This window comes from Pseudorasbora parva, chromosome 1 (assembly GCF_024679245.1).
Source record: "Pseudorasbora parva isolate DD20220531a chromosome 1, ASM2467924v1, whole genome shotgun sequence".
Classification (NCBI taxonomy): Eukaryota; Metazoa; Chordata; class Actinopteri; order Cypriniformes; family Gobionidae; genus Pseudorasbora; species Pseudorasbora parva.
In genome coordinates this window covers 38,106,890-38,134,334 of record NC_090172.1, presented here as the reverse complement: position 1 = coordinate 38,134,334, position 27,445 = coordinate 38,106,890, and the positions used below count along the sequence as shown (strand labels likewise).

At 39.0% G+C, this 27,445-nt stretch overlaps 1 protein-coding gene across 7 annotated transcripts in view; it reads left to right on the top strand.

Annotated features, from left to right (window-relative positions):
- chd9 (chromodomain helicase DNA binding protein 9) overlaps positions 1 to 27,445 on the top strand; it is a 98,204-nt gene that overhangs the window by 13,288 nt on the left and 57,471 nt on the right. For all 7 annotated transcript variants that reach the window (XM_067440134.1, XM_067440128.1, XM_067440113.1 and 4 more), the window contains exon 2: positions 5,458 to 7,126. In XM_067440134.1, coding sequence (XP_067296235.1) covers positions 5,591 to 7,126 — 1,536 coding nt within the window. In that variant the 5' untranslated portion in view covers positions 5,458 to 5,590. The remainder of the gene's footprint in view (positions 1 to 5,457; positions 7,127 to 27,445) is intronic.

Below are 27,445 nucleotides of genomic sequence, written 5' to 3'. Positions count from 1 at the left end.
GCCCTAGATAATGGGAGGTGCCCTGTAATTTTGAACACTGGCGACAGAAGCAGATGCACCCCTACAGAGCTGTGCGTTTGTGGTTGATGTAATATAAGTCTCATCCTTGGTCTTCCATGTTTTCTTTCTTGCTTTTTTCAAAATTGAAATCAACATACAATAGCGGTTACATTCTTATTTCAGATTGCAAAACCAAAAGATACATCATAGTCAACATGTGGAGCAACACTTTAAGGTGTTATGCGACTGAATAATTATTGAAGGTATAGAGGGATGAAGGATGAAACCAAAGAATGGTATTGTAGTTCTGAGCCATGGCTAGGTTTCTGTACACTGCCATTTTGTTTATCTGTCTGTGTTGTGAGTCATCAGGTCGTGACTGACCTCCTCCACAGCCGGTGTTGGTCAGGACAGCCTGTTTCTCTCTCACCCTCTCTGTCCGGCTGCGTGTGTGTGCATGCGTGCATGAAATGGAATGAGCTGTCTGGATGTCCCACAGCTCCTGCCGCTCTCCTGACCAGGGCTTGACAAAGAATTATGCAGTTCCCACACGCTCTCTCTTATCCATAGCTGAGGGAAATCTGAAGGGAGTGTGAAGCACCTGGTTTTTGTCTGGTGCTGAAAGCTCTTCAGCTGCTGTGCTTGTTGTAATGCCTGTTTCTGAGCTCCACTAATGGTGCCAAATGTTCCAAAGACATTCCTTCCCCTTTCACCTCTATCAAGCCTCAGGGTGTTCTAGAAGAGTTTGTTCCCGGAGTCTTACTTAAGGACATGGGCAAGTTAGAAGAGCATTAATGTGGTATCGATCTTATGTGATGCAACATCAGATTTGTATTTAAAGTGTAACATGCTCTGTGTTACTCCTAGAGGTCCACCTTTCTTCGGAGTGTATGTTGCACTCCATTACATTTTGGCAGTTTGAAATTCTCAGATTCTCACTTTGACAAGTTCAATAGAATGCCACTTGATTGTGAACTTCCTACTTAGAAACTCTGACTTTGCTGAGATGTGGGTGTATACTAGCCTGACAAGCCAGACCCACATCAAGATGTTTGGTCTGGAAACTCACCATTGACAGGGCTCAATCCGAGGGGCGGAATAAACGGTTGTCTTTCAAACTCCCTCTGCACGCGATAGGATAGCGCTACACCAACCAGAGCAACGAAGGTGAAGCAGAGCTCGCTGACTGATTAAACATTCGCCGTATCCGGTCGGCTAAACTCCGAACACATCTTCCCTTTTTAAGAATGACTTCAGTGCCGCTCTTTGTTCTTTTCTCAGAGAAAAGCTTAACTCCAAGTCTTCCAGAGTCGCGGTCAGAGCTGATTCGAAAGACCGCCGCCGTTCGCCAGTTTCTGTGTTAACTAGAAGCACGCAAACGCAACTCGGCCGTCGTCATTATGGCCCCGCCCGCCGACTCTATACATGATGTGATTGGGCCGTCCAGATTTTGAGGAACACAGCTCAGAATGGTAGTGAGTAGGGCTGGGACAACGCGTCGACGTCATCGATGACGTCGACGCAAAAAATACGTCGACGCAAAATATGCGCGTCGATTCGTCAGATTCAAAATAAAGATGGCGGCGCCGGAGAGTAGTAGCAACCATAGATGTACATAATAAAGTATATTATGTAATTAAGTATATTATTTATTATGTATATCTATGGTAGCAACACGAGTGGCTCCTCAGACTTTCAGAAGTGCAAGGCTTGCGGGTTGGCCACAGTCTATGCGGGTTGGCGCGCGGTGCGCACGGAGCATCACAGGCATGCGCGTCTGTGTTAAGAGCGCCTGCTCCAGGCGCGCACGCGTTTTGTTGTCACGGCTACATAAACAAATTTCTGCACACAGGAAGACAGATGTTTTGGTAATATTTGATGTATTTTAATCACAAAAACAAACGTTTGCATCAAGTGAAAGCATCGGACACATTGGCTACGTTACCTACATAATAAGCTGTTTTAAATTTAAAATGTTCAATGTCTAATCGCGCTGATGTGACCGAGGGTATCCATCCTCTAAGTGAGCAGTTTCATCCCAGCACTATTCCGGTTTTAAACGGAATATTGGCGCCCATAATGCACTCTACATGTAACTTTTTTCACTGTCATGCCGCGGATGCGCGTGGCGTTTCTGTTGCGGGTCAGCCACGGGGCTGTGTGGCGTTTTCTCTGCCTTTGCACACTAGAAGCGTGTCTGACGCGGCGCTGCTGCTGCTATTGATGCGGAGGGAAGCCCTATTCCTAATGTTAAACATAAATAGCCTACTGATACAGCAAAGAAAACGTCGGGAGTAGCCACATATCTATGGTATTGACGGCAAATACTAGGCTACAGAATATTTCGTTCTGTATTGACAGTTGCAATATTTCAAAATCGATAATTGACGTTTTTTATTATTACAATTAGGCCTATATCTGCATTTATGTAAACCTACAGACTTTCAAACATGAAAATGTAATTTAATAATATGTATTCGTGTCAAAATTATATATAAACATCTTTTCCTATTCTATTTTGCCTGGAGACGCTCCCAACACACGTGAAAAATAGGCGCTCTTCTATTTCTAGCATGCACGCGTTTTCCGCGCGTCACAGGCAGTGTGCAAACTCCAACCTGTTAACATGTGAGCCGAAACAAAAACGGACACGCCACGCAGCCGAGACGCTCATGCTTGCGGTGTGTCCCCAGATTTGATTAACCAACTTGTTGATATTTAATCGATGGGCATAGCCTGTAGGCTGAGTTGCATACATAGAAAAATCGTATAATATGTTTCTTTGTTGTAGGTTAATACATATTTATTTGTGTGTGTGTGTGTGTGTGTGTACTTTATGTTTTGAAGGTTTTATTGAAGGCATTGTATAGTCTTACTTTGGAATTTTAAGAGCAATAAACATATATTGCAATGTTAAGGAATTCGTTTTTTCATTCAGATAATTAGGCCTAAATCAACATGTATAAATTGCTATTAGGCAATTAATGGGGAGATAATCGGTAATCGAATCGAATCGTAACCGAATCGAACAGGGGAAATTAATCGTTAGATTAATCGATGCACCGAAAAAATAATCGCTAGATTAATCGTTTAAAAAATAATCGTTTATCCCAGCCCTAGTAGTGAGAGTTCCTAGACGACACTTGCGGGCAAATTAAATTTGCTGCCGCTAGGGTGCGTCTAGATTTCTAGGCTAGGTGTATACGCCATACGATCATTGTGGCAAAGAGATATAATGATAAACTTAAAACTGATCAGTGAGTAAACATTCTTATATAAATGATGATAAAACTTGCTTAGCAAAAATTTTCAGAGAATAAAACCATATTATTATCATTATATTCTGTTGATACTTATACATGTCCCAAAAAAGCTAAATCATTACCTTTGAATTTCAGTTCAGTACATTATGTTCCACTTCCTGTCATTCCAATTCAATTGTTCGGTGTGGCAAATTCAATTCGAGTTCACACTTATGAATTGAAACTAATTAATAAAGGTGCAATAGGTGATTCTCCACAGATTTTTTTATGCTGGTTAAAAGTCTCCTTATACTGATAGCAATCACTATGTTAAGCGGCCTAAATGTATTTTTTATAAATGTATATCATCCATGGAAGGAATAGGACCATAAAATGTTTGTTTAATCATTGTATTCGGTCTGAATGAAATTATAGTCAACAGTCAACGTGTGTTTGCATTACCACTGCGCAGCCTGTTCACGTAGAAATCATATGTCATCAGCATGTTCACGTACGCTGTCCAGACAGAGCAAGAATGGCAGGCAAACAGTTGTTTGCATTCGTTATTTTAGTACGGTTACTCACTGTACTGTAACGTTTTCTCACCAGTGAATGACACATGATCGTAATCCAATAATGTTGTCTCTGATCATCTCGCTAGTCTGTGTGTGTTCATGTGTTTTGGAGGAGGTGTGGATTTGGACGGAGATTTGAGGGAGGGTGGGTTTATATGTTTTCAATGCTAGCAGTCTAAAGTTAACATTTCTCAGATCACCTATTATGTATTGCATATTTAAATACTGAATTTTGTCCATCCTGTTTGGACCTGAAATGTTGTATGTTAAAAGCAGTATACCTGAAGTCTTGCGTTCTGAATACATTAAGTAAAATTTTGCCTTTATTAGCCAAGCTCAGAGAATTGTGATAAATTATGTTTTTGGATTTAAAGCCTCTTTTAAAATGTGCTCAATGAATGAGCTTGTTAGCCTGGCTCCACCCTCCTACGTACTTCCGCTCAATTTTCATTTTCGTTCAGTATTTCGTCTGGGACTGCGGTGTATTCTTAGGTTTTCTCCAAACTAATTTTTACCGGTCCAATCAGTGAACAGAGGGACTGGCTGAGAACGATGACGTTGATGTTGTGCGCTAGTTTGAATTGTAGTTCAGTAATGGCGGCAGAGAAAGATACGAACGAAACCATTCATTCTGTTGTGGCACCACTGCCGAATATCCAGAAGTTATCCATAACAATCTTTGCTAGGGTTTGTTTGTGGCCCTCCTCACTAACAGGGTGAATTCGGGAAAAGTTTGATTTTCCAGCTCGCTCCGTTAATGGTGAAGGAGAACTTTGGCTGAAGCCCTATTCGGATGGTAATTGTTTCTCATGGGGTCGGAAGGTATTGCCATCATTTAAGTTACAGGGGCTAGTCAGTTATTTTATTTCCGTCCGTTTCCCACCACCCGCGTAAAAATCCCTGGCCGAATTACCTACTGCTTTTGACAAACACCAGCATCATGTGGTGATGTAATAGCTGTCTGAATCCACATCTCTGAGTTTTCAAGAATATATCACTTCAAATTTCACGGTTTATAATCAATTTTTACCACTGCAGAGCACCGTACGGTTGCGCTTTGCTGTTATTTGGATGCCTTTCTAGACTTGTATTTCTTTAAAATGTTGGCAAGTATTTACAAGAGCAATTATAGCAATTATCCATTATTTATAGCAGCATTTATTATCATACCAAGCATATGACATTTTATTTACACCATACAACATGTTACAGACCACGTGAGCAGAGCGTTCCTAAACACAAAACTCTCCCGTCCACCGTGGCGTGAATGAATCACAATCCGAATGCAAGTTTTAGGTTTTATCCTATGGTTTTATCACTAAGGTGGCCTGCACATTTATTTTGACGGAATGGATTTCCATGTGTGAAACAGGTGAAGGACGCACGACATACGTCACGACCAAACGTTAGCGATTGGTTATGGGAGATCCAATAGTTTTAAACTTCAAAAGAGTACCTGCCTTCATGGAAGTAAACGCTTGTCAATGGCGAGTGGCCAGATTCTCTGTACAAATGAAATGTACGAGAGTCTGGTAAGACCAGGCTATGAACTTGTAGCAGGTTAATGAAATAGTTCTGAATGCCATATTAAGTGTTTTGCATATCTAAATGTATGTGTAATTTTGTTTATCTTTTTCTAGAATGATGCCCTTCTTGGTGATGGACACACAGTGGTTCAACAAACTCTGACAGTCTTTAGCTCCCAGTTGCATTCAGCAGTCCTGTGGTTGGGGCCGCTGAGGGGGCAGACACTTCATGCACTGAACTCATACAATGACCAACCCCATCATGGACTTCTTTGATGACCCTAACATATTTGGTGAAGGGCTTGACAGCCTAGTCCAGGATGATCCAGGGTTTACCCCTGGGTCAGTGTCCTTGGATGATGAACTTCACCTGGGTCCTAGTTTAGAGAATCTTCAGGTGGATGCAGGGTCCAGATCTTCTACCATCCAACACGGGATACCCTACAGTCAACCTGTAGGGCATTTTGACACTGTGAAGGCACAGACCTCAATGGAACAGTCCTTCCCTGGTCCAGAAGTAGGTAGCAATGATGGAAGAGCATTTTTGCCACAGCAGCAATCATTTCAAGTGCCCCAGACCAATGGGCTGTTTCTTCCCAACAGCCCCATGTGGGGAAACCATGATCAAAAAGGGAATAACTACCATCAGCACCATCAACACCACCAACAACTTCATCAACAACTTCAACATAAACAATTTCAACGGCAACAACAGTTTCAGCAGCATCAAACTCAACATCAGCAGTACAGTCATCAACATCTTCAGCAAAGACAGCTCAGTCTCAATCAACATCCAATCTCAAACCAGCTGCAGCTTCCACACCAACAAATAGCCCATCAGGGCTTGCACCATATTGGCAAGACCTATCAGAACCTAAATTTTTACTATGAGGGCAATGTCCCCCAAAATCATTCCCAGCAGCGACACCATAACTCACTCAGTGTAGAGGGTAGTCCCTTTCACCCTACAGTTGCCCCAAGTAGTCATTCACAGTCAAAGCAGTATCTTGAGGCCTCAATGAGGCCTGTGTCTTCTCAACACAGTGGCTTTCAGGTAGCACAAGGGGTCCAAGGTTTTACTACAGGTCCAAGGTTGGAAGACAATGACTTGGCCTTCACTGTCCAGTCTTCCCCTGCAGCTCACTCTTTCTCAAATGACTCGGCTAGCCATGCTTCGTCCTATCCCAGTGCTCGTTATGCTCCCCCTGTTGTAAATGAAACTCAGTCTTTCTCCTCTGCCCCAGTATCTATTACAACATCTTCTATGTCCATCTCACCCTCAGCTTCAAACTTGTTGGATACTGGTTGTCCTTTCCTGTCTAATTCCGGAATGGAACATCAGCAGCATCAAGTCAGAATACCGGGCAGTCCAGCACAACAGTGCCCCTTGCGTAGCTCCAAATCAGACCAGAATCTCTTCAGCTCCTCTGAGGTGTTCTCAGGTGGTCTGAACTCATTCCCTGCAAACCGCCCATACTCTACGGCAGAGCGAAGGAGCTGTGATGTGCCTGGACCTTTGGTTACGAACCAGAGCGTAAGCAGCATCAACGGGTTTCAGGCTCTGGAGGAGGTCTTGCTTGGAGAGCAAAATGAACAAAGACTTGACGACCTGGGTGACGCTCCTGACCTTATGGGAGATGAGCTGTTGCCCCAGCTGGAGGCACTAGACCAGGAAGAGAACTCCAATCACTCTTGGATAAATGTAGGACTAGGGAATGCCAGAGAAGAGGAAGTGAAGGAGCAGGAAGGCATGGAGGAGGTGCCAATGGCATACAATGTACAGGTGAGAGAAGCAGTTCTCAGATCTTTTGTTATTTTGTTTGATGGCTTTAAATGTTCAGTGTTGGGATGTTGGAGTGAGTCTAAGATTATAGCTATGAGCTATGTTGTAGTTATCAGCTCTGCTTGGCTTATTTTGACAGGATTTTTCTAGTCATTGTTGGTGTATATCTACACCAGGAAATATGACAGATTTAAAATACATATGACAGATATGACATGGATGAGAGATAAATTAAACTGTTGCAGGAATGTTGCCAAGCAGACCATGGACTACTTTAACAACAGGCTACATTGTAGTGTTCAACTGTACTGGAAGAGAAAGGTCAAGAAAGACAGGCTCCATTTCAATAATAATTCACCACTCCTCCTGTCAAGGGCCTTTAGACAGGTACTGTAGCAGCCGATTAAGAGTTGCAGTGGTGTTTAGGACTTACTGGGGCTAAGCGTTCTTAAGGCTATAACAAGATGTGGGTCAGGCCAACCATAGGATAGTGGGAGGTGCCCTCCGACTGACTAGAGTGGGTCTGGCTTGTGGTTTTTCTGACAGTGTGTGTTGATGTGAGATTAGTGTTTGTGAGTGAGTGCAGGCAGAAGGGAGATGTTGATAATGAGGTTTCCTGAGGGAAATTGAGAATGAGAGAGAGAATGAAAAGAGCAGGAGTGCTGTCTAGACTGTGATCGCAAGCAGCAGGCAGTGCTTTCAGCAATGCTGCCTGGCGGTGTCAACTCTTTCTCTTTCTCCTCTTTCTCTCCCTGTCTGTCTTTCTATCTGTCTCTCTCTGTGTTGTGATGCATGAGCATCAGTCTTTCCCCTCAGCTCTTTGCTGCTGACACAGGGAGTTGAGGCTCAGTGATTCAGCTGCCACACACACACACACACACACACACACACACACACACACACACACACACACACACACACACTGTGAACTCTTTCCACCAGTTCTACTGGGCACATGCAGTGCTCTTTCAGTCAGACGTGTGCTCACAAATACACCTACCTAAATACATTTTCTGATTTGCCAGTGCTCTTGTTTTTCCGTGAGGAGAAATGCAAACAGGAGTCTCCTCTTTGTTTGTCAATAGAGAGATGGATTGTAGTTAATTTCACCATATTGACTGTTGGATTTTTTTTTCCAGTATTGTCAATGTTGCGTATAAGGCTGGGCAATATGGCCAAAAAAGGCTGTGGAAACCAGACAGTTAATTGTGGTTTTATCATCAGAACATTACAAACACTTGCCAAACAGGTGAACATTTCACAAATTAATATTACATATTTTGTCTCTTACATGCACCTCACAATCATTGTAAAATAGTAACATTTTGTTGCTATGATACTTATGACTAACAGTAGCCTAAATACATTTAGTATAATACAAATGCTATTGCTTAATAACAAAAATACTGCAATTATATTCCATTACTCTTTTAATACATTTAATGTATACATTAATAATAGAATAACAATTTATATGAATATCCCACATCTCTGCCACAATCCCATTTACTGTTACTCACTTAAATTTTTTGCAAATAATTATCTCCGCTAAATGTGATCTTTATATTATTTATATTGTGTTTCAATTGTTATTTATTTGCACAAAATTTTATACAATTTTAGTATTAGCCATTTATTAGTAATCAGCCATAACATGAAAGCAATTATCGACTCTTGGCCAGAAGTTAAGTATTGCTGCATCCATCTACTGTGTTCAGATATGTTACAAATATGTGACTTTTCCAGTAAAGACACTGAAAGTCAGTCATGATAGATTATGTTCTCCTTTAGTCAATCTGTCTGTCCTCACAGATCCTTAATTAAAGCAGAGGCAGGATGGGATGTGGATCAGAGTTCATATCGTGTGACTTCCTGTAGTGAGTGTGTTTGTGTTGCTGTGTGTGTGTGTGTGTGCGTGAGAGAGAGAGAGAGAGAGAGAGAGAGAGAGAGAGAGAGAGAGAGAGAGAGAGAGAGAGAGAGAGAGAGAGAGAGAGAGAGAGAGAGAGAGAGAGAGAGAGAGAGAGAGAGAGAGAGAGAGAGAGAGAGAGAGAGAGAGAGAGAGAGGAGCCATTCATGTGCACTGGACTGTGGAAAGCCAACAGATGTATAATGTGAGGCAGTCCCAGGGTAAAAGAGAGAGATGCACTCAACCTTTTCTCTCCCTGAGGGTCTCGGGGGCGAGTTTGTGCTTTAATGTTCTTAGCTTTATAAGCCTCTGGACTACGAGGGGTTGGTGTTTCAATACTGAAACTTCCCTTCACCTAGGCCTAGGACGTCATTTAGTTGCAGTAGAGGGGAATGGCTTTTTTGTGGTTTACTTGGGTTAAAATGTTTGTAGAAAATACAAGATCATGGCTGAACATGTTCAGACAGAAATTTCACTAGTATGTTGTTTTATTCACAATACTTCAAAGATGACCCTGCTTCAGTGCATTCAATGGTCAAATCAATGAGGGTCTAACTCCCATTAGACTAATACATTACAACAAAAACAGTCTGTACTTTTACACAGGTGTTTTCCTCATGTTTGCTTAGATCTGTTATTTTAAAAAAAAGTCTCTGGGAAATGTCATATCATATACCTTCACATTCTAATGAACCCCTCTTATAATATGAAAGACATATTTTTTTGCATGACAGCTTTGTTGATCAGGATTGAAAATGTTTGAGGTAATTAAATAAACTGCCATTTTATCAGACAATTTAGGAATCGACCTAGTTAAAATGTGAACAACAGTTTGGAATGAGTGACAGGGTAGAGCAGCGGCGGTCACAGTGTTACAGGGTGGTGTGATAGTGTGAGGGCCCGAGAGAGCAAGCGAGACCGGCTGACGGCATGAACAGAGCCCCTTTGTGCTGCTGCTTTGTGCAGAATGAACATTCAGCAACATAGATGCAAATACCAATCCACATCACTCACATGCACACACAAACCCCCTAACCTACTGTCTGGATGGGATTCAGATGATGGATCTGCTTTTTAAAGGGGTCAAATGTTTATTTGTTGTTGTTTTTTTTAACTCTGTGTTTCACTTGAATTTAGTTTGAATTATCAATTTTATTCTCCTGCTGACTTGTGGAATGATATTGGGTGTGTTATGATACTGTACTTTTATAGTTCTATCTTCACATTTTAAACACTTAACTGTTACTTGTGGGTTTGTTGTTGTGTTCAGTAAAGTTTTGCCAATTTAGCCCCTGCTGGTGGATACTGTAACTACACAATCTGGCTAAGTAAGGAATAAGGATCTTTTTTCAGTGATGGCAGAAATATTTTATTTGTCTTTATATATATATATATATATATATATATATATATATATATATATATATATATATATATATATATATATATATATATATATATATATTTTTTTTTTTTTTTTTTTTTAATTGATAGTTCTCCCGAGAGAGAGAGAGAGAGAGAGATGGGGGATTGCATCTCTTATATACATCTCTTAGTAGCATCACTGGTACCATTTCACCATGTGTATCACTCCGCCACTGTCATGGCGGTCGAGCAAATCCACTACTCATAAACATAGCGCCTATTTTACAGTTTGTTCAGTCGCTTTCACGGATGTGAGCTTCAGACCATCAGCAGCCATTCTGTGCTCACGTATCCACAAGAACATTCGTTTTGGCCAGTCCATCGGGAATGCTGCTGGCTTGTATGTAGTTAGTGTAACATGAGGTATAATTCATTTTGCGTGTATCAAACGGGCAATTTTTGGTCTTATTAACTTCAATTTGGTCTTATTCCAGATCAAATTGATTTGGCTAAGGGCATAGTTTTATAACTTTTATATTTTTACTTAAAGGGGTCATATAATGCCAGTTTTGTACTAGTTTATATGATTCTTTAGTGTCTAAATAAAAAGTTTGAAATATACTTTAATATAAAATTCTCATTAGTATTGTAAGAAAACACTCTGGTCAATTTTACCTGGTCAAAAACAGCTCTGTTTTCAGCAAGCCATTTTAGTGCATGTGACTTTAAATGATAATGCGCTTTGGCTCACCCCGCCCCTCTGTTCTAGGGATGGGTATCGTTAAGGTTTTAACGGTATTACTACTCTTAACGATACTGCTTATCGGTCCGGAACTTTAACGGTATTCTGATCGGTACTTTTTGTAGATTATTCTAGGGCTGAACGATATTCTGTTTTAACATCGACATCGCGATGTGCGCGTGTGCGATAGTCACATCGCCGGAACATGCGATGTGAAGGGTAGTAGTATTTTTTTACGGTCGATGGTAGTAGCCCATGGTGTATTAAAGGGGGGGTGAAATGCTGTTTCATGCATACTGATCTTTTTACACTGTTAAAGACTTGGAATCCCATACTAAACATAGACAAAGTTTCAAAAGTTAAGGTGGACGTTTGATGGGAGTATTTCTTTGTCAAAAATACTACTTCCGGTTAGTCATAAGTTTCGGCAAGTTTTTTGCGATCATGCGTCCCCTTTGACGTTAATGGGGGCGGAATTTCCTTGTATGGGCCTTACGAACAATTCTACCGGAAGAGCGTGAGAGAGAGAGAGAGAGAGAGGGAGAGAGCGAAAGCAACAGGCTACGCCCATCAAAGCGCTGGCTTGTAGGATGCTGGACAGGTGATGTGCACATAACAATGTCACCAAAAAAGTGCGTTTTTGGTTGCCAGACCAAGACAGTCCTGCACAGATTCCCCAAAACCCTGCGGTAAGGCAACAGTGGATGTAATTTGCTTTTCCGGATCAGCAACTGAGTTGCGCGAATGTTTATATCTGTTCGCTGCATTTCGGTGCCGACTGTTTCATAAACAAGGCCCAGCTCGACGCCGGATTTTCCCGATCGCCTAATGCTGAAGGATGGAGCAGTCCCAATGTTAGAACCGCAGGCGGTGAGTAAGACTGCTTCAAATGTCTGTGTTTTTGCCTATGCTCATCAAGTAGCCTAAACATGATCACGTATAGTTAATTGATCAATGGAGCATGCGATGCGTAGTGCGTGTACATTTGTTTAGCTGGCCACTATATGTGTAACTTTATGTTTGTGTATTGTAAAAGCACTCCAAACAACAATACACAAAGAGGGGGGAAATATGTTGAACTAAATAAGCGCGCTTCTTCATTCAAATGCGCTACTATTCCGTGTCTTTCTATGTAAACACTAACTTAGCCTGCCGTGCAAAACCAGTCCGCTTACTGTCCACACAAACCACGCGTAAACACACACACACACATGCACAACTGCACTTCCCACATGCACACCTTCAAAGACAAAAATACGACGATATAATTCAAGTATAAATATGTAAATAACACAAGCCGCTAAGCATATTATATAGTTAGTGTATAACTTGTACCACATACAGACGTCCTGTTCTAGTCGTTTTTGCTGCTGCTCCTGTTCAACTGCAGCCTCTGGGTCTGATTCCGGATCATAGATGTATGGCTGTATCTGATTAAAAGCCATATTTTTATTTTGAATAAAGTTTTTTCCCGCTGTTAGGGATGACACAGCTTTACGACGCACTCGACTCAACACAATAGCAGCGGCGAGCACACGTCATTATTTAGCTCCGCCCACACGACACGCCCCCACCCGCTCGGCTTTTTTCGGAAAGACTCGGAACAGCGCATCTTTCTTATATAATTATATAAAAAATAAAGACTTTTCGGAGATATGCAGGATGCAATGCTACTCTATAGGTACTCAAGATTGACATGACACTGACTGAAACTGAGTGTTTCACCCCCCCTTTAAGGAAGCACACAGTAAACACGAGTTTGTTGCTGGAGTGACATGCACGTTCCTCATGCCTGCACAGTGATTGGTTCGCTGTGCTGCTGCTCACCGCTCACGGCCAAACAATAGGCTTGTTTGAGATGCGCCTTGCCTCGCCTGAAATAAAGGCGAGACTAGGCGGCTGCAGTGAGGGGAGGAGTGAAAAAAGTGCAGGCAAGCCGGACAATTCTCTCTTCTCGTAGTGGATCAGACACCTGCGAGATCAGTTGCAGATATCGCGGGATTCACACTTGTGCGCTCTGTTGCTGATAAACTGGATGTAATTTAAGTTCTGTTGCTTTTATATGAAAATAAATATTATGAACAAGGCACCCAAAGTTTTTGTTATTTATTTCCTTTCGAAAGGCCTGCTTATCAAGCATTTTTACTTTAATTACACACATGTTTTTATATATTTTTATTAATATGACAACAATCACATAACCCACAGAAAGACCGCACTGTCCGAGAGTTTGAGAATATGCACACATAATTTATACACATAAAAACATGATACCAGAGTTTTAAATTCAAATATATTAAAAAACACCTTGCATTGCATCATGGTTATTTAAACCAATGAGCATTAAGCTGTGTCGTCAGCAAGTCGTTTCCCATCATGCTTTTGCTCCGCGCAGTCGGTGGAGAGCAACTGCGCTCGACTGCAGAATCCGACACATCCGCCTCGCCATCGCGAGAGATTTTTGACATACGTCGGCATGACATCAGAGCAAGGCGGGCCGCCCTCGGACACATTTCTAACCGGCATGCATCTCGCGCTGATCACCGGTGATCGATTCTGCGCAGATTTTGCTCATCTCAAACAAGCCTATTCACTGCTAAAATGCGCGACGAAGAGGATCCGAAGAGGGAAAAAAAAGGTTCGTACCAGAAATCATCTTTTTGGGACTATTTTGGCTACATAAAGGAGGATGTTGACTAAAAAGAGGTACTTTGCATGGAGTGTCTTGTGGCCACAAAACAAGAAAACACCAGCAATTTGTCTGATCATTTAAAACGTCACCACAAAGCTCTTTATGACGAATACAAAGCAGGGCTCGACATTAATGCTTGTCCAGGACATGTGGGTGTTTTGAAGGGACAAGTGAAAGATAATTTTACTTTACTGACGGACTAGAGCTGGATTAAAGCAAGAAATAACTAGCGAATCACCAAAATGCAAGAATGTTTGTGCATTTATTTAGTGTAAGTGGCGATCGATTGTGGATAATAATATATAATGAACTGATGATAATAAGGTCGCGCTGTTGACGCTCGTGCAGCCTCTCGAGGAGAAATCACAACACGAGCGTTTTCCTGAATACCATCACGACTGAAAATGACACTGATTTCATATGACAGCTCCATAAACAACTAATTAACAATCACTTAGTCATTTACATTTTAGATGCAATATTTAGTGTTGTTGTTCTATTTCAGCAGTGAAAATCGTTCAGTCAGACCCGTAACGCGTCTCACTCATAGCAACAAGTGTAAACGATTCAGTGTTCGAATGAATTGTTTGAATGAACGACTCAGTGACTCACTCATTAAGACGGTCACCTGCTGCCACCTACTGGAGGTTTAGTTTCATGTTTGCACATACTTTCCAACATTTCTTTTTGTCACTTGTAATGAAGCTTGCTTATCAGTGAAATTATTAATATCACGGAATGGTAATTATTGACTTTAGCCTGGATTGATGGCTCTCAATATCGCAATATATATCGTTGGGGAAAAAAATATCGCAATGTAATTTTTTTCCAATATCGTGCAGGCCTAGATTATACTATATATATATATATATATATATATATATATATATATATATATATATATATATATATATATATATATACACACACACATACACACACACACACACACACACACACACAATTAACAAAGATACACATTATATAGGCCTACACGGTGCTTTAATTTCAGGAAGAATTCTAGTGATCAAATGTAAAATAACACTGCATAGTTTATCATAAATAGCCTAAATTAATGCTTATTAAAGCTGAAGTTATTCATTCAAGAGCTGTGAGTGATTTTCTCTTTTCATTTGGTTGTTTAATTCGCAGTAATTCATCAGCATGTTTATTTACACCGCTGCCTCTTTAAGACAGATGTGCAGCTCTGACGACTGATAATAGGCAGATTCACTACATTTTCTCCCGACTAATATCCATAATAACTACGTCCATTTTAGACACAAACTGTGTTGTGTTTAAGAGACTCTCCAACCCGGTCATTTTGACATAGATGTTTGTGTACATTTGATCGTTTAGACGTGAGTGTGAAACCGAAAGTGTAATTTGCTCGTTGCGGGCTGTTTCGGAGCGCGCGCCGACTTGGGAACAATCTCTTGGGCACATTTTTGTGCTTTTAATCGCTGTTTTTATTATTAAACGTGTCCCACAATTTACCAGCAGTAGCTAGACTGTATTTTACAACAATCACTGATCGTGCTGATTCTGTTTGAGTTATAGGGAGAAATGACAGCGTAGGCTACTGCTGCAAAGGGAATTATGTTGCGCTAGACATAAATATTAAAATTATATTCTTTGCCAAAATCTAAAGCCAAAACATTATCACAACCATCTTGTAACCAGGCAGTAAAAGTACCGACAGCAGAACCGATAACGTCCGAGCTTATCGATACAACGGTCTTTCAAAATTCAGCCCCGGGGCCCGTTTAATACCGGGTTTCGGTACCCATCCCTACTCTGTTCTGTGGGGCGGTTTGACACAACACACATGGAGTGTTGCCTTGACAACAATTGAGGGGAAAGAATGGCGACAGGAGTCTCTGAGGACACATCTGTGCAACCATATCAATTTGAACCGGAGTCGAAACCGAAACAAGATGACGACCCCAACGAAGTTAGAAAATTAAGGCTCGAACGGGACGTTTCTGAATGGTTGGTTAACAGAATGTCACTTTGATCTATCTTTGTACTGGCAGGGTAGCGTAGTGAGATACGAATGCTATGTGTTTAAATGGGGGGGTGAAACACTCAGTTTCAGTCAATCTCACGTCAATCTTGAGTACCTATAGAGTAGTATTGCATCCTTCATATCTCCGAAAATCTTTAGTTTTATTATATTTATAAAAGTAATATAGGCTGTACTGAGTCTTTCCGGAAATAAACGTATCGTGTGAGCGGAGCTAAAGAATGACGAGCGCGCAGCTACTGCACGAGTGATTGCTGAAAGCTGACATCGTCATGCGTGGAAAAGAAAACGTTACTCTAATAAACCATGGCTATCAATCAGATTCAACTATACAGATATGATCCAGAATCAGATCCGGAGGATGAAATCAATTGAACAGGAGAAACAGCAACAGCAGGACGTCCGTCTCTGTGGTATATACTGTATTTAGTGGCCTGTCAACATTTGTGTGTGTTTACTCGTGGTTTACGATGACATGATTTGGTTTATGGACTATTGTATGCGACTAAACCTTAGCAGTAGCAAGCAAAATGGTTTTGCACGTCAGATAGTGTATAAAAAAACAATGGAGTAACGTTAGTGCATTTGCATGAAGAAGCACACTTTTGTGAGAACATCCCCTAGCCTAGCTTTATGTTTAGGTGGTTTTACAATTAACAAACTGACACTACAATTTTCTGACACTACAATAGCCAACAACAGACATTTTAAGCAGTTTTACTCACCGCCTGCTTCCAAAGCACGACCGTGAATCTTTATCGCTGGGACCGCTCCGTCAAAAACACACTTCTTGTTGATTTGGTAAAGTCCTGACAGCAGAGACCGTGGAGATCCACTATTTCGACACGACCGAAGCGTGATGTGACGCTTCTCGTCATTTCTGCGTTCAAATCGGTTCAAATGCAGCGCTGCCTTCCCGGAATGCTGTGCAGGCGCATTAAAGTCGTATAATGTCACCCATAGGAATAAAGTGGAGCGCGGCGCAACAGAAGTGTTCACGAACGAGTGAATCTGCAGCTTGAGAGCAGTGTTTATGGGCGTGCATTTCCTCTCTCGCTCTAGTCACGCGCGTGCACCCTACCGGGAGAAGAGCCCGTACGGCCCATACAAGGACCTTCCGCTCTGTCGACGTCAAGCAGACCCATACTCGAAAAAAACTCTCCGAAACTTGTGAGAAACCGGAAGGGGTATTTTTGACACAGAAATACTCCATCAAACGTCCAACATTAGTGTTTGAAACTTTCTCTATGTTTAGGATGGGAATCCAAGTCTTTAACAGTGTAAAAAGTTTAGTATGCATGAAACAGCATTTCACACACCCCTTTTAAGGATGAATATGTTAGTTCATTGACAGATTGATGTTACAACTAATGCCAATAAAACCTTTTTTCAGTAAATGTATGCTTGCCAGTGATGCATAACGTTATCTATGCAGTGTAATAACTGTTACAGCGTGTTTTTTTGTTTTGTTTTGGACAGTAACAGACACCGTTATATGTAGTGTTACCACATTAATCACCAGCATACACGGTTTGTAATAACACAATAACCATAACGTTCATTATAAACGTGGGATTATGAATTATATTGATACAGCTTTAGCTGCATTCAGCGTGAAGCGTGCAAGCTAATCAAACGTTACACTCACTTCTAGAGCTGCAGCAAGAACACGAATAGTTGGTACCGATCCTTTTTTCAGGAGCAGCTTAGCAAAACCTGCTTTATACTGCCCCTTGTAAAGCAGTCTGTTGAGAAATTATTTGCCCAACCATAAAAGCATTGACGTTGATCAGGAACAAAACTTAGCCACTGCGTCTTGAGCGGTTTGGATTTAGGAACATCAAAATGACTGCTGCCATTCTGCTCCAGCGTATCAACCATGGTGGACTATGATGACAGCTCGTTCAGGGCGGGTCTGTGTCAGTTAACAATCTTGGGAGGGGCGTCCGACCATGTGACATCAGGCGGCTCGATTTGAGATGGGGGGAAACATATAAGGAGATAAAAAAAAAAAAAACACTGGATGGATTTTTATTATTATAGGTTGGTTGTGTACAGGCACTGTCAGCACATTTTAGTACAATCAACTTGTAAAAGTGCATGTACCATTATATGACCCCTTTAAAGGTACATAACAAGCAAATTTTATCCCAGTCTCATGTTAATTTTGAGTACATATAGAGTAGTATTGAATGCTTCATCTCCTAAGAGTTTTTAGTTTTGCCATATAAAAGGCAGATACGATTTCCTTTACGAAAACAGCCGAGCTTGTGCAGACATGCAGTGGGCGGAGCTAAAGAGACATTAACACACCCACACACAAAATAAACCATGTAATTATCCCTTGATAAATTTACTATACATTTGCGTTGTTTACAATCATCTTTAATGAAGGGACTCAGAATTTTAGAATTAGTAACGGAGGCTTGGGCGCTAACTGTCAAACTTTCAACTTGAAATTTGAATCTGTGGCGAGAGAAAGTAATTCCGCACAAAAGAGGGTTTATAAAGACACTTGTTGTTTCTTATTTATTTACACACTTGTTTCATCAAACTGTTGACGCCATATACAGCCATATCGCACTGCTACTTGTGTATTATTTCTCATATATATATATATATATATATATATATATATATATATATTATAGATGTTAAACATCTGTTACAATGGTAGACGTTGTAAACAGACTGTGTGGTCACAATTATGAATATGGGACTACTGCATAGACTGTAAAAAAATATGGACCTAGTGTCCGTGACGTCACCCATAGGATTCTGATAAGCCGTTCTAAAGCTTAAAGTAGAGTCGAGCTGGGCGTTGCCATCTTGTGTGCGAGTCATCGCGTGTCACTCCCGGATAACAGAAAATGGGCAAAAAGGCGGGATGTGCGCGGAGCTGAGGTGACGCAATAACTATAGACGGCAGATAAATGGCTATCCACCTGTAACCACGCCCTTAATTATGCAGAACTTTAAGGCTTTCTATAACGTAAACGAATGAGTTATAAAAAAATCACCCCCCTCACAGTTGTCATGAAGATCAAAATGAGCCTTATAAGCTAAAACCACAATTTGTACCAGGCTGTAAACATGTTTTTTTCTGCTTTAAAATTGAGAATTTTAACATGGAGCTCAATGAGATTCTGCTCCCTTTTGGAGCCTGTCCCTAGAGGCCAGTTGAGGAATTGCAGTTTACATTACTTCCGTATTGGCTTCAAGAGAGATCGCGGGAGGTTGCCGCTTGGACTACTGACATAAACTTTTTGTGTTTTGTATTTACAAAAAAGAAGGATAATTGTAATTGTAAAAGAAAAAGTGAGAAAGCATAAAGTTTGCGGTTTGCAAGACGCAACGCGTTTTGGCAACAATGTCTCGGATAGTCTGATGGCAGATAAAAATAAACTCTTTTTTTTTTGAGTGATTAGTTACAAATTGTGCATCAAATATGTTAGAAGTTTGAACGTTACTTCACGCACTAGAACAGACTTAATTTGGCATCACGCACAATACATTTTGAGCTTCTTTTTCTTTTAATGGCGTTTGGTAAACCCGCTTGAAGGTACATATACCGCCACCTACTGCATGACGTAAAATAAAGAATCAGGATCGATTTTAATGTATTATTTTTGCAAGCAATATATAAATTATATACGCCTACTGTTAAAAAGTTTAACATTTCACTTCAGAAGAATTTAAATAATGACAAGCTGGGTAAAGACCAGGATTAATATTCCTCAATGATTCATTGACTTGATCGAAAATGTGCGTTTGAAAAATCAATAAATACATAGCTGTATGTGAAGCTGTTTCATAACTGTACACGATGACAACGGCTCTCTTATGCTCTGTGTCAGCATGACATGAGATTTGAATGTTCGCTGTACTTATCAAAGGCATATATATTTATTTAAAGGTACTCACTGGTCATATATGGTCATTTATACTCTGGTCATTTATATGTCTGTATACGTTAAAGAGAAATAAGTGGGAATGCAGATGTCTCAATGCCAATGGATGAAAATGGCTTTGTTTGTGCACCCCCTCACCCTTGAAGTAAGGTGTGTATGTGTGTTTGCTTTCCTGTAGGCCTTCTGCCATGTGCCGTGTGAATGCGCTGTGTGAGTAAAACCGGTCTGTCTGTCTGTGTGTGTGTGTGTGTGTGTGTGTGTGTGTGCGCGCATCCGCCTCTTTGTGTGAGTGAGTGCGTGCCTGTGTGTGGCCAACTTGCTTTGTTGCTTCCTGACCCTGCATCTGTGAGGTTTATATAACTGGGCCGGTCTGTCAGGCCTAGTCTCCAACCAGCACTGTAACCTGATACCTGATTACCTCCCACTGTATGTCTGCATGCGTCTGTGTGTTTGTGCTCCCCATCTGTGTACAAGCGGCTCATACCATTTTCCTTCACCTAATTCAGCTCAGCACGCATGTGCGTTCATTTCTGTAAATCTGCCACCATTCTAGGACAGACAGACGTTTTCTCATTCAACTAGTCCGACAGTCTGTTTCTCCCTCAAGCACTTAATCTAGGGTCAGAATCAAATGACGGATGACGTCAGGAGAAAAGCTGTGAGCTTCACAGATCTGGTGAGGGACACGAGGGGTTAAAGGTAAACAGGAAGGGTTTCTGGTAGCATGTCTATAGATACAGTAGGCGGTCTTTGCTGCACAGCGGAAGGGGAGGGAGGACAAGAAAGGAAGGACGTTGAGAAGAGGGAGGGGTTAGTCAAGTCATAAGGGGGAAAAAAGCATGTGGGAAGTTTGCCAGGCCAAACTACACAGTAGGTCTCAATCTCAAGCCCTCTTTTACTTTGCTTAACTTTCTCACTTTGCATGCGTTTGTAGGTGTGTGGCGTGTATTTAGAGTTCACTTCAGTCTACTGATAATTAGCACGCTTAGACTTTGGGATCAGTAACTCCTGTGTGTGTATGTGTGTATGTGTGTCTGTGTGTCTGTAAGCTAGCCGGCCATTTTCTCAACTCTCGCGAGGGGGGGTTAGAGGAATGTCAGGAGTTCAGGCCGATGACACTGTCTGATCTCCTGCCTGAGCAGTTTAACCCTTCACTCACACACACAAACACAAACACACACACATACAAGACATGCAGGGAGCTTAACAGTTGTGGTACGTCGTCTTTGAATTGGAAAATGTTTGTTTCATCTTAATTTCTGCAGGTGTAGTGTTTGCAGTTTGGATGAGAAGTGTTGTTGGTTTATTGTTTTTTGGTCTGGAGATAGCCATTGGTTTGCATGTTTCTGATTGGCTGGGAATTTAGGGCTGCAGGTTTCTGATTGGTCAATAGATGAACAGGAGCCTCAGGTAGAAGTCAAAGAAGATCATCCGTTTTTTCCCTCCTTAAAAAAAGGACCAAGTGCTGTTAACTTATACACTGTAAAGAATTTGTGTTGGTTTTTGTTGGTTTAACTTAAAAAAGTAAGTAACCTGGTTGCCTTAATTTTTAAGAGTTTATTGAAATACAATTTTTTTAGTTGATACAATGAAGGAAATTTGTTTAATAAATAGAAACTCAAAATATTATTGTGTCTAAACCACAATAGCACAATTTGTTTCACTGCGTCATCAGAAATAAAACACATTCAATTACCCAATATGCTTACAGAATCTTTTAATAATATTTTAATAAAGGTTGTCGAATCTCAAAAAATGTTTATTGTATTAACTCAAAATTTTAATTTCAATTAACTCAAAATTTTAAGGCAACCAGGTAACTTTTTTTCTAAATACTTTTTTACAGTGTAGATATAAATTCAGGGTTCTTCTTTTCTTTTTTAAATACACACATTTCCTCTAATCATTTGCTCTAAAGTAATAAAAATAATGAACTAATGAAACACAGCAAGTTAATGTCTTACTGTGGTAATGTTTGATTTTAGTTTTTTGTTTAGCCATGCTTTCTTATTAGAAATTTATTTAAACCATTAAATAGGAATCCAAAAAAAAATGAAAATGAAAAGATTCATTGTGCAATATATACAGATTGCATGATTATAATAGGACTAAGGTGACATCAGCTGCATCAATTATAAAGAGAGCATTTTTTGCTTTGCTGGTTTAATTTTTTTTATTTAATTTTTTTTTTTTAAACATGCTTTTTTGATTTTTAAGATTTAATTAAACCATTAAATAACAATACTAGGAATTTTGGGGAAAATAAAACATTTCATAGGGCCCTATTTCAGTGCCTGTAAATCGTTCGATAGTAAATATGAATTATGAATTGCATTGAGATATGGACACATTTCTCCCTGGTTTCATTTACAGCCCTCCAGACTTTTTTCCCCCTCTGGTCACATGCAAGAGTGCCAAAAGATTGTACAGGTTCTTCCTCTATTTATGTGTGTGTTGGTGTTTGTACTTTGATTTGAGAATTTGCATTTTGTGAATGGTGTTCAGTGTGTTTGAGGGATGTTTGCATGTTTGTCAGATGGTGTGTTTTGTTTTTTCAGTCTTTCTCTTTTGCTTTAAATAATGAAAGAAGTGTAAAGGTCTAGTGGAGGCTACCCGCTGTGTGCTCTCTTTCTCTTCCCCCCTGGCAAGTATCTTTTTTCCTGGGTTGCTCATGGATTATAATTCAGTCCCTGTTCAGAAAAAAAATATAAACTATATTATCAAATGCACCTGTCCGTCTGTCTGTCTAAAAGATAGACTAGCTTATTTACGTGTCTTTCATTAGCCATTATTAATTTATGTTGCAGGCTAATTCATTTGTCTAATGTATATTTATGTTTTCACTTTATTATTATTATTATTTATTTGTATTTATTTATTTTTATGTTTTTTGTAATCCTATAGTGAGCAGGGGCATAGATTGAGGCTGGGGTTGATGGTTATCTCAGATCGATTAGGTCACCCAATCAAACTCTGAATTGGTGTTGTCATGTTACCAAAATTAAGTTGTCTGTACCAGTGTTAATTCTAACAGCGCATTTTGATTTAGTTTTAGATTTTGTCTTTTGACTAAAATGCCATTTAGTTTTAGCCATATTTTAGTCACCTGAATATCATAAGATTTTAGTCAAGAGTTTAGTTCAATTGTGATGCATTCATTGTGCATTTAAATACATAAGTGACTGTTACTTGAATACAATTAGACATATTGACATAATTGTGTTTTTGACATTAAAAATACACGAAAGAGAGCACAATCACTTTTTAAAAAAAACATCTATATAGCTTTTATAATGTTGTATTTCTGTTCTAGGTATCAGGTTAAGATAAATCTTAAAATAAGTTTGCTTATTTATTTTTATTTCAGTTAACATTTATTAAATTTCAAGTAAAACATTTTTTTAAATTATTGTTTTAGTGAACTATTATAACCCTGATACATTATTGAATAATATGTGTCAAATACTGTTAGTCTTTCCTCCTGAGTATGAAATAAATGGGAATGAAATTAAAAAAGTTTATCGCATAAACCAAAAACTTATAAACAATGTGCGACTTTTAATTATAAACAAGCTCGGAATACTGGGACTCTTATTTTGAAATGCCTTACTATTGACGTTGCAGATGCTCATTCAAGTTCAGATGGGAGATAAAGATATACATTGTTACAACCATCTGAAACATATTATGAGGCGCCACGTAGGATTTAAATCAAACTTCGCTTATCAATACATACATAACACACGTGCATATACACCTATACATTACTCGCATATACATGTATACTATTGGATGTTCAAAATACATATATGAAATACACGTGCAGACTAATATGAAATCCATACCAATACATATAATGTTAGTAATGAATGCATACACACTTGTGAATAACTTGCATATACATATAAACTTGACGCACGCATAGACCTATAAATACTCGCATATACATATAAACTTCCATGCATATACACCTATAAATACTCGCATATACATATAAACTTCCATGCATATACACCTATAAATACTCACATATACATATAAACTTCCATGCATATACACCTATAAATACTCGCATATACATATAAACTTCCATGCATATACACCTATAAATACTCGCATATACATATAAACTTCCATGCATACCTATAAATACTCGCATATACATATAAACTTCCATGCATATACACCTATAAATACTCGCATATACATATAAACTTCCATGCATATACACCTATAAATACTCACATATACATATAAACTTGACGCACGCATAGACCTATAAATACTCGCATATACATATAAACTTCCATGCATATACACCTATAAATACTCGCATATACATATAAACTTCCATGCATATACACCTATAAATACTCACATATACATATAAACTTCCATGCATATACACCTATAAATACTCGCATATACATATAAACTTCCATGCATATACACCTATAAATACTCGCATATACATATAAACTTCCATGCATATACACCTATAAACACTCGCACATACATATACACTCACTGCACGCAGACACACCTTTACTCACTCGCACATACATATAAACTCGATGCGCGCGTACACATCCATAAAACACTCGCGCATACATACAAAATAAAATGTGGATGCATGCTTTAGTTCGATCTCAAAATGGGCGGGCACAAAACGCCCCTTTCCTCTGATTGGTCAACCAAAGATCAAGCCGCGCCATTCTTATCTCCAGAACTCCACTCCGCGCAATCTTCATTTATAGGCCTAGCGCTTCTTACAATACAGATTATTTCAAAGCAGCTTTACAGATAATATAAAAATTAATAGACATAGTTTTTTTGGCTTTACCAACAGCTCTAAGATAAAGTTTATCGAGCTATTAAAGTTCTTGATTGAATCACTTTCGTTGTAAGAATCATTAACTCAAGATGCATAAATTACATCTTTTTAACTGAAAACAGAACAGAAACAGAAATGTTTAATCCGCTCTTGCCGTTCATTTACATGTTTTAGAAACTATGAATTAACACATTGAAAAATAAAGCCAGAGATGAATATATATTTCTATATTTATTGCCACCAATTAGCGTCATATATTAATTAGTCAAACAAGGCTACCTTTTTAAAATAGCTATATCTTATTAAATATAGGCATGCCATCTTTTAATTTAAAATCTTAAATGTATTCAATACAATTAGAGTTTGAAACTATATTGTTTCAGGCCAATATCCTGCGCTGCAGAGGTGGCAATGCAGAATCTGAAGTTGCTTATAGATGTATTTACACAGTTTAATGCTGAGAGAGTTCTGTACATTCACACAGCAAAGCAAATATATAACCTAATGCAATGACATTAGTTTTATGTTTTATACAAAATGCTTTGAATACAGAAATATGAAATAGAATTACAAGATGAAACGAATATTAAATATTGCCAGTAGGTGACAGCAAGTCACTGTGTTAATGAATGAGTCATTTTGTTCAGTTGATTCGCTCGAACCGCTGATTCATTCAATAATACAAAGGCTGTATGGCTGGTGAGTCACTCAACCGATTTGTTCAAAGACTCGGATTCATTCACGAATTAACTAGGTTACTCTGTGCGCCTTATGTTGCGAGTCGCACAATGATCTGGTTTGCTTTAGAAATTTAGCTGGCAGAAAAAATAAAGCATTGTTTTTATTGGACTGCTGATCACTTCACTACAACATTCTCTCTTTTATTAGTCTGGCTGTTTGATGAGAACAAGATTAAATGTAGTTGCACTAAACTCTGTTAATAATCTGTACAAGGATATATTTATATATATATATATATATATATATATATATATATATATATATTCTGTTGCGCAATGCGCGGAGAACTGAAGGTTGATCTTTGGTTGACCAATCAGCGGAAAGGGGCGTTTTGTTCCCGCCCATGTTGAGATCGAATATTCAAGCTGTTTATCCATTTTTTCCCCCCATTTGGCGGATTAGAACAGAGTGTGATTAAAACAAAAATAAAAATATGAGGGGAAAAAACGACTCGAGGTTTGTTTATTTATTCTCATAGGGAGTGTCGAATATATGATAAATGAATGCTTTCTTAGTTTTTCCGTTTGGAAGACAAAAAGGAAAAAACAAATTATCCGAAGGTACACGGACCGCCAAGTAAGCACATTTCGCAAAATTCTATTGCTTCAGTTGTAGCACGATCCCTCTCCATGATTGCAAAGTTGTAAATGCGGTAAATATAGGCAGGTTACTTCCGTGTACACACAAATGACTTCCTTTTACACTGAAATGACTTCCTTTTACACTGAAATGCCTTCCGTTTGCACTTAAAAGTTCACGCACAACCACATATGAAATCACTCGCACATTCACATATGAAATCACTCGCACATCCACATATGAAATCACTCGCACATCCACATATGAAATCACTCGCACATCCACATATGAAATCACTCGCACATCCACATATGAAATCACTCGCACATCCACATATGAAATCACTCGCACATCCACATATGAAATCACTCGCACATACATATTATACACAACTAAAGCATGCATCCACGTTTTATTTTGTATGTATGCGCGCGCATCGAGTTTATATGTATATGCGAGTATTTATAGGTGTATATGCATGGAAGTTTATATGTATATGCGAGTATTTATAGGTCTATATGCATTGAAGTTTATATGTATATGCGAGTATTTATAGGTCTATATGCATTGAAGTTTATATGTATATGCGAGTATTTATAGGTGTATATGCATTGAAGTTTATATGTAAATGCGAGTATTTATAGGTGTATATGCATTGAAGTTTATATGTATATGCGAGTATTTATAGGTCTATATGCATTGAAGTTTATATGTAAATGCGAGTATTTATAGGTGTATATGCATGGAAGTTTATATGTATATGCGAGTATTTATAGGTGTATATGCATGGAAGTTTATATGTATATGCGAGTATTTATAGGTGTATATGCATTGAAGTTTATATGTATATGCGAGTATTTATAGGTCTATATGCATTGAAGTTTATATTTATAGGTCTATATGCATTGAAGTTTATATGTATATGCGAGTATTTATAGGTCTATATGCATTGAAGTTTATATGTATATGCGAGTATTTATAGGTGTATATGCATTGAAGTTTATATGTATATGCGAGTATTTATAGGTGTATATGCATTGAAGTTTATATGTATATGCGAGTATTTATAGGTGTATATTATGCATGGAGGTTTATATGTATATGCGAGTATTTATAGGTCTATATGCATTGAAGTTTATATGTATATGCGAGTATTTATAGGTCTATATGCATTGAAGTTTATATGTATATGCGAGTATTTATAGATCTATATGCATTGAAGTTTATATGTATATGCGAGTATTTATAGGTCTATATGCATTGAAGTTTATATGTATATGCGAGTATTTATAGGTCTATATGCATTGAAGTTTATATGTATATGCGAGTATTTATAGGTGTATATGCATTGAAGTTTATATGTATATGCGAGTATTTATAGGTGTATATGCATGGAAGTTTATATATATATATATATAAGCGAGTATTTATAGGTCTATGCGTGCGTCAAGTTTATATGTATATGCAAGTTATTCACAAGTGTGTATGCATTCATTACTAACATTATATGTATGGTATGGATT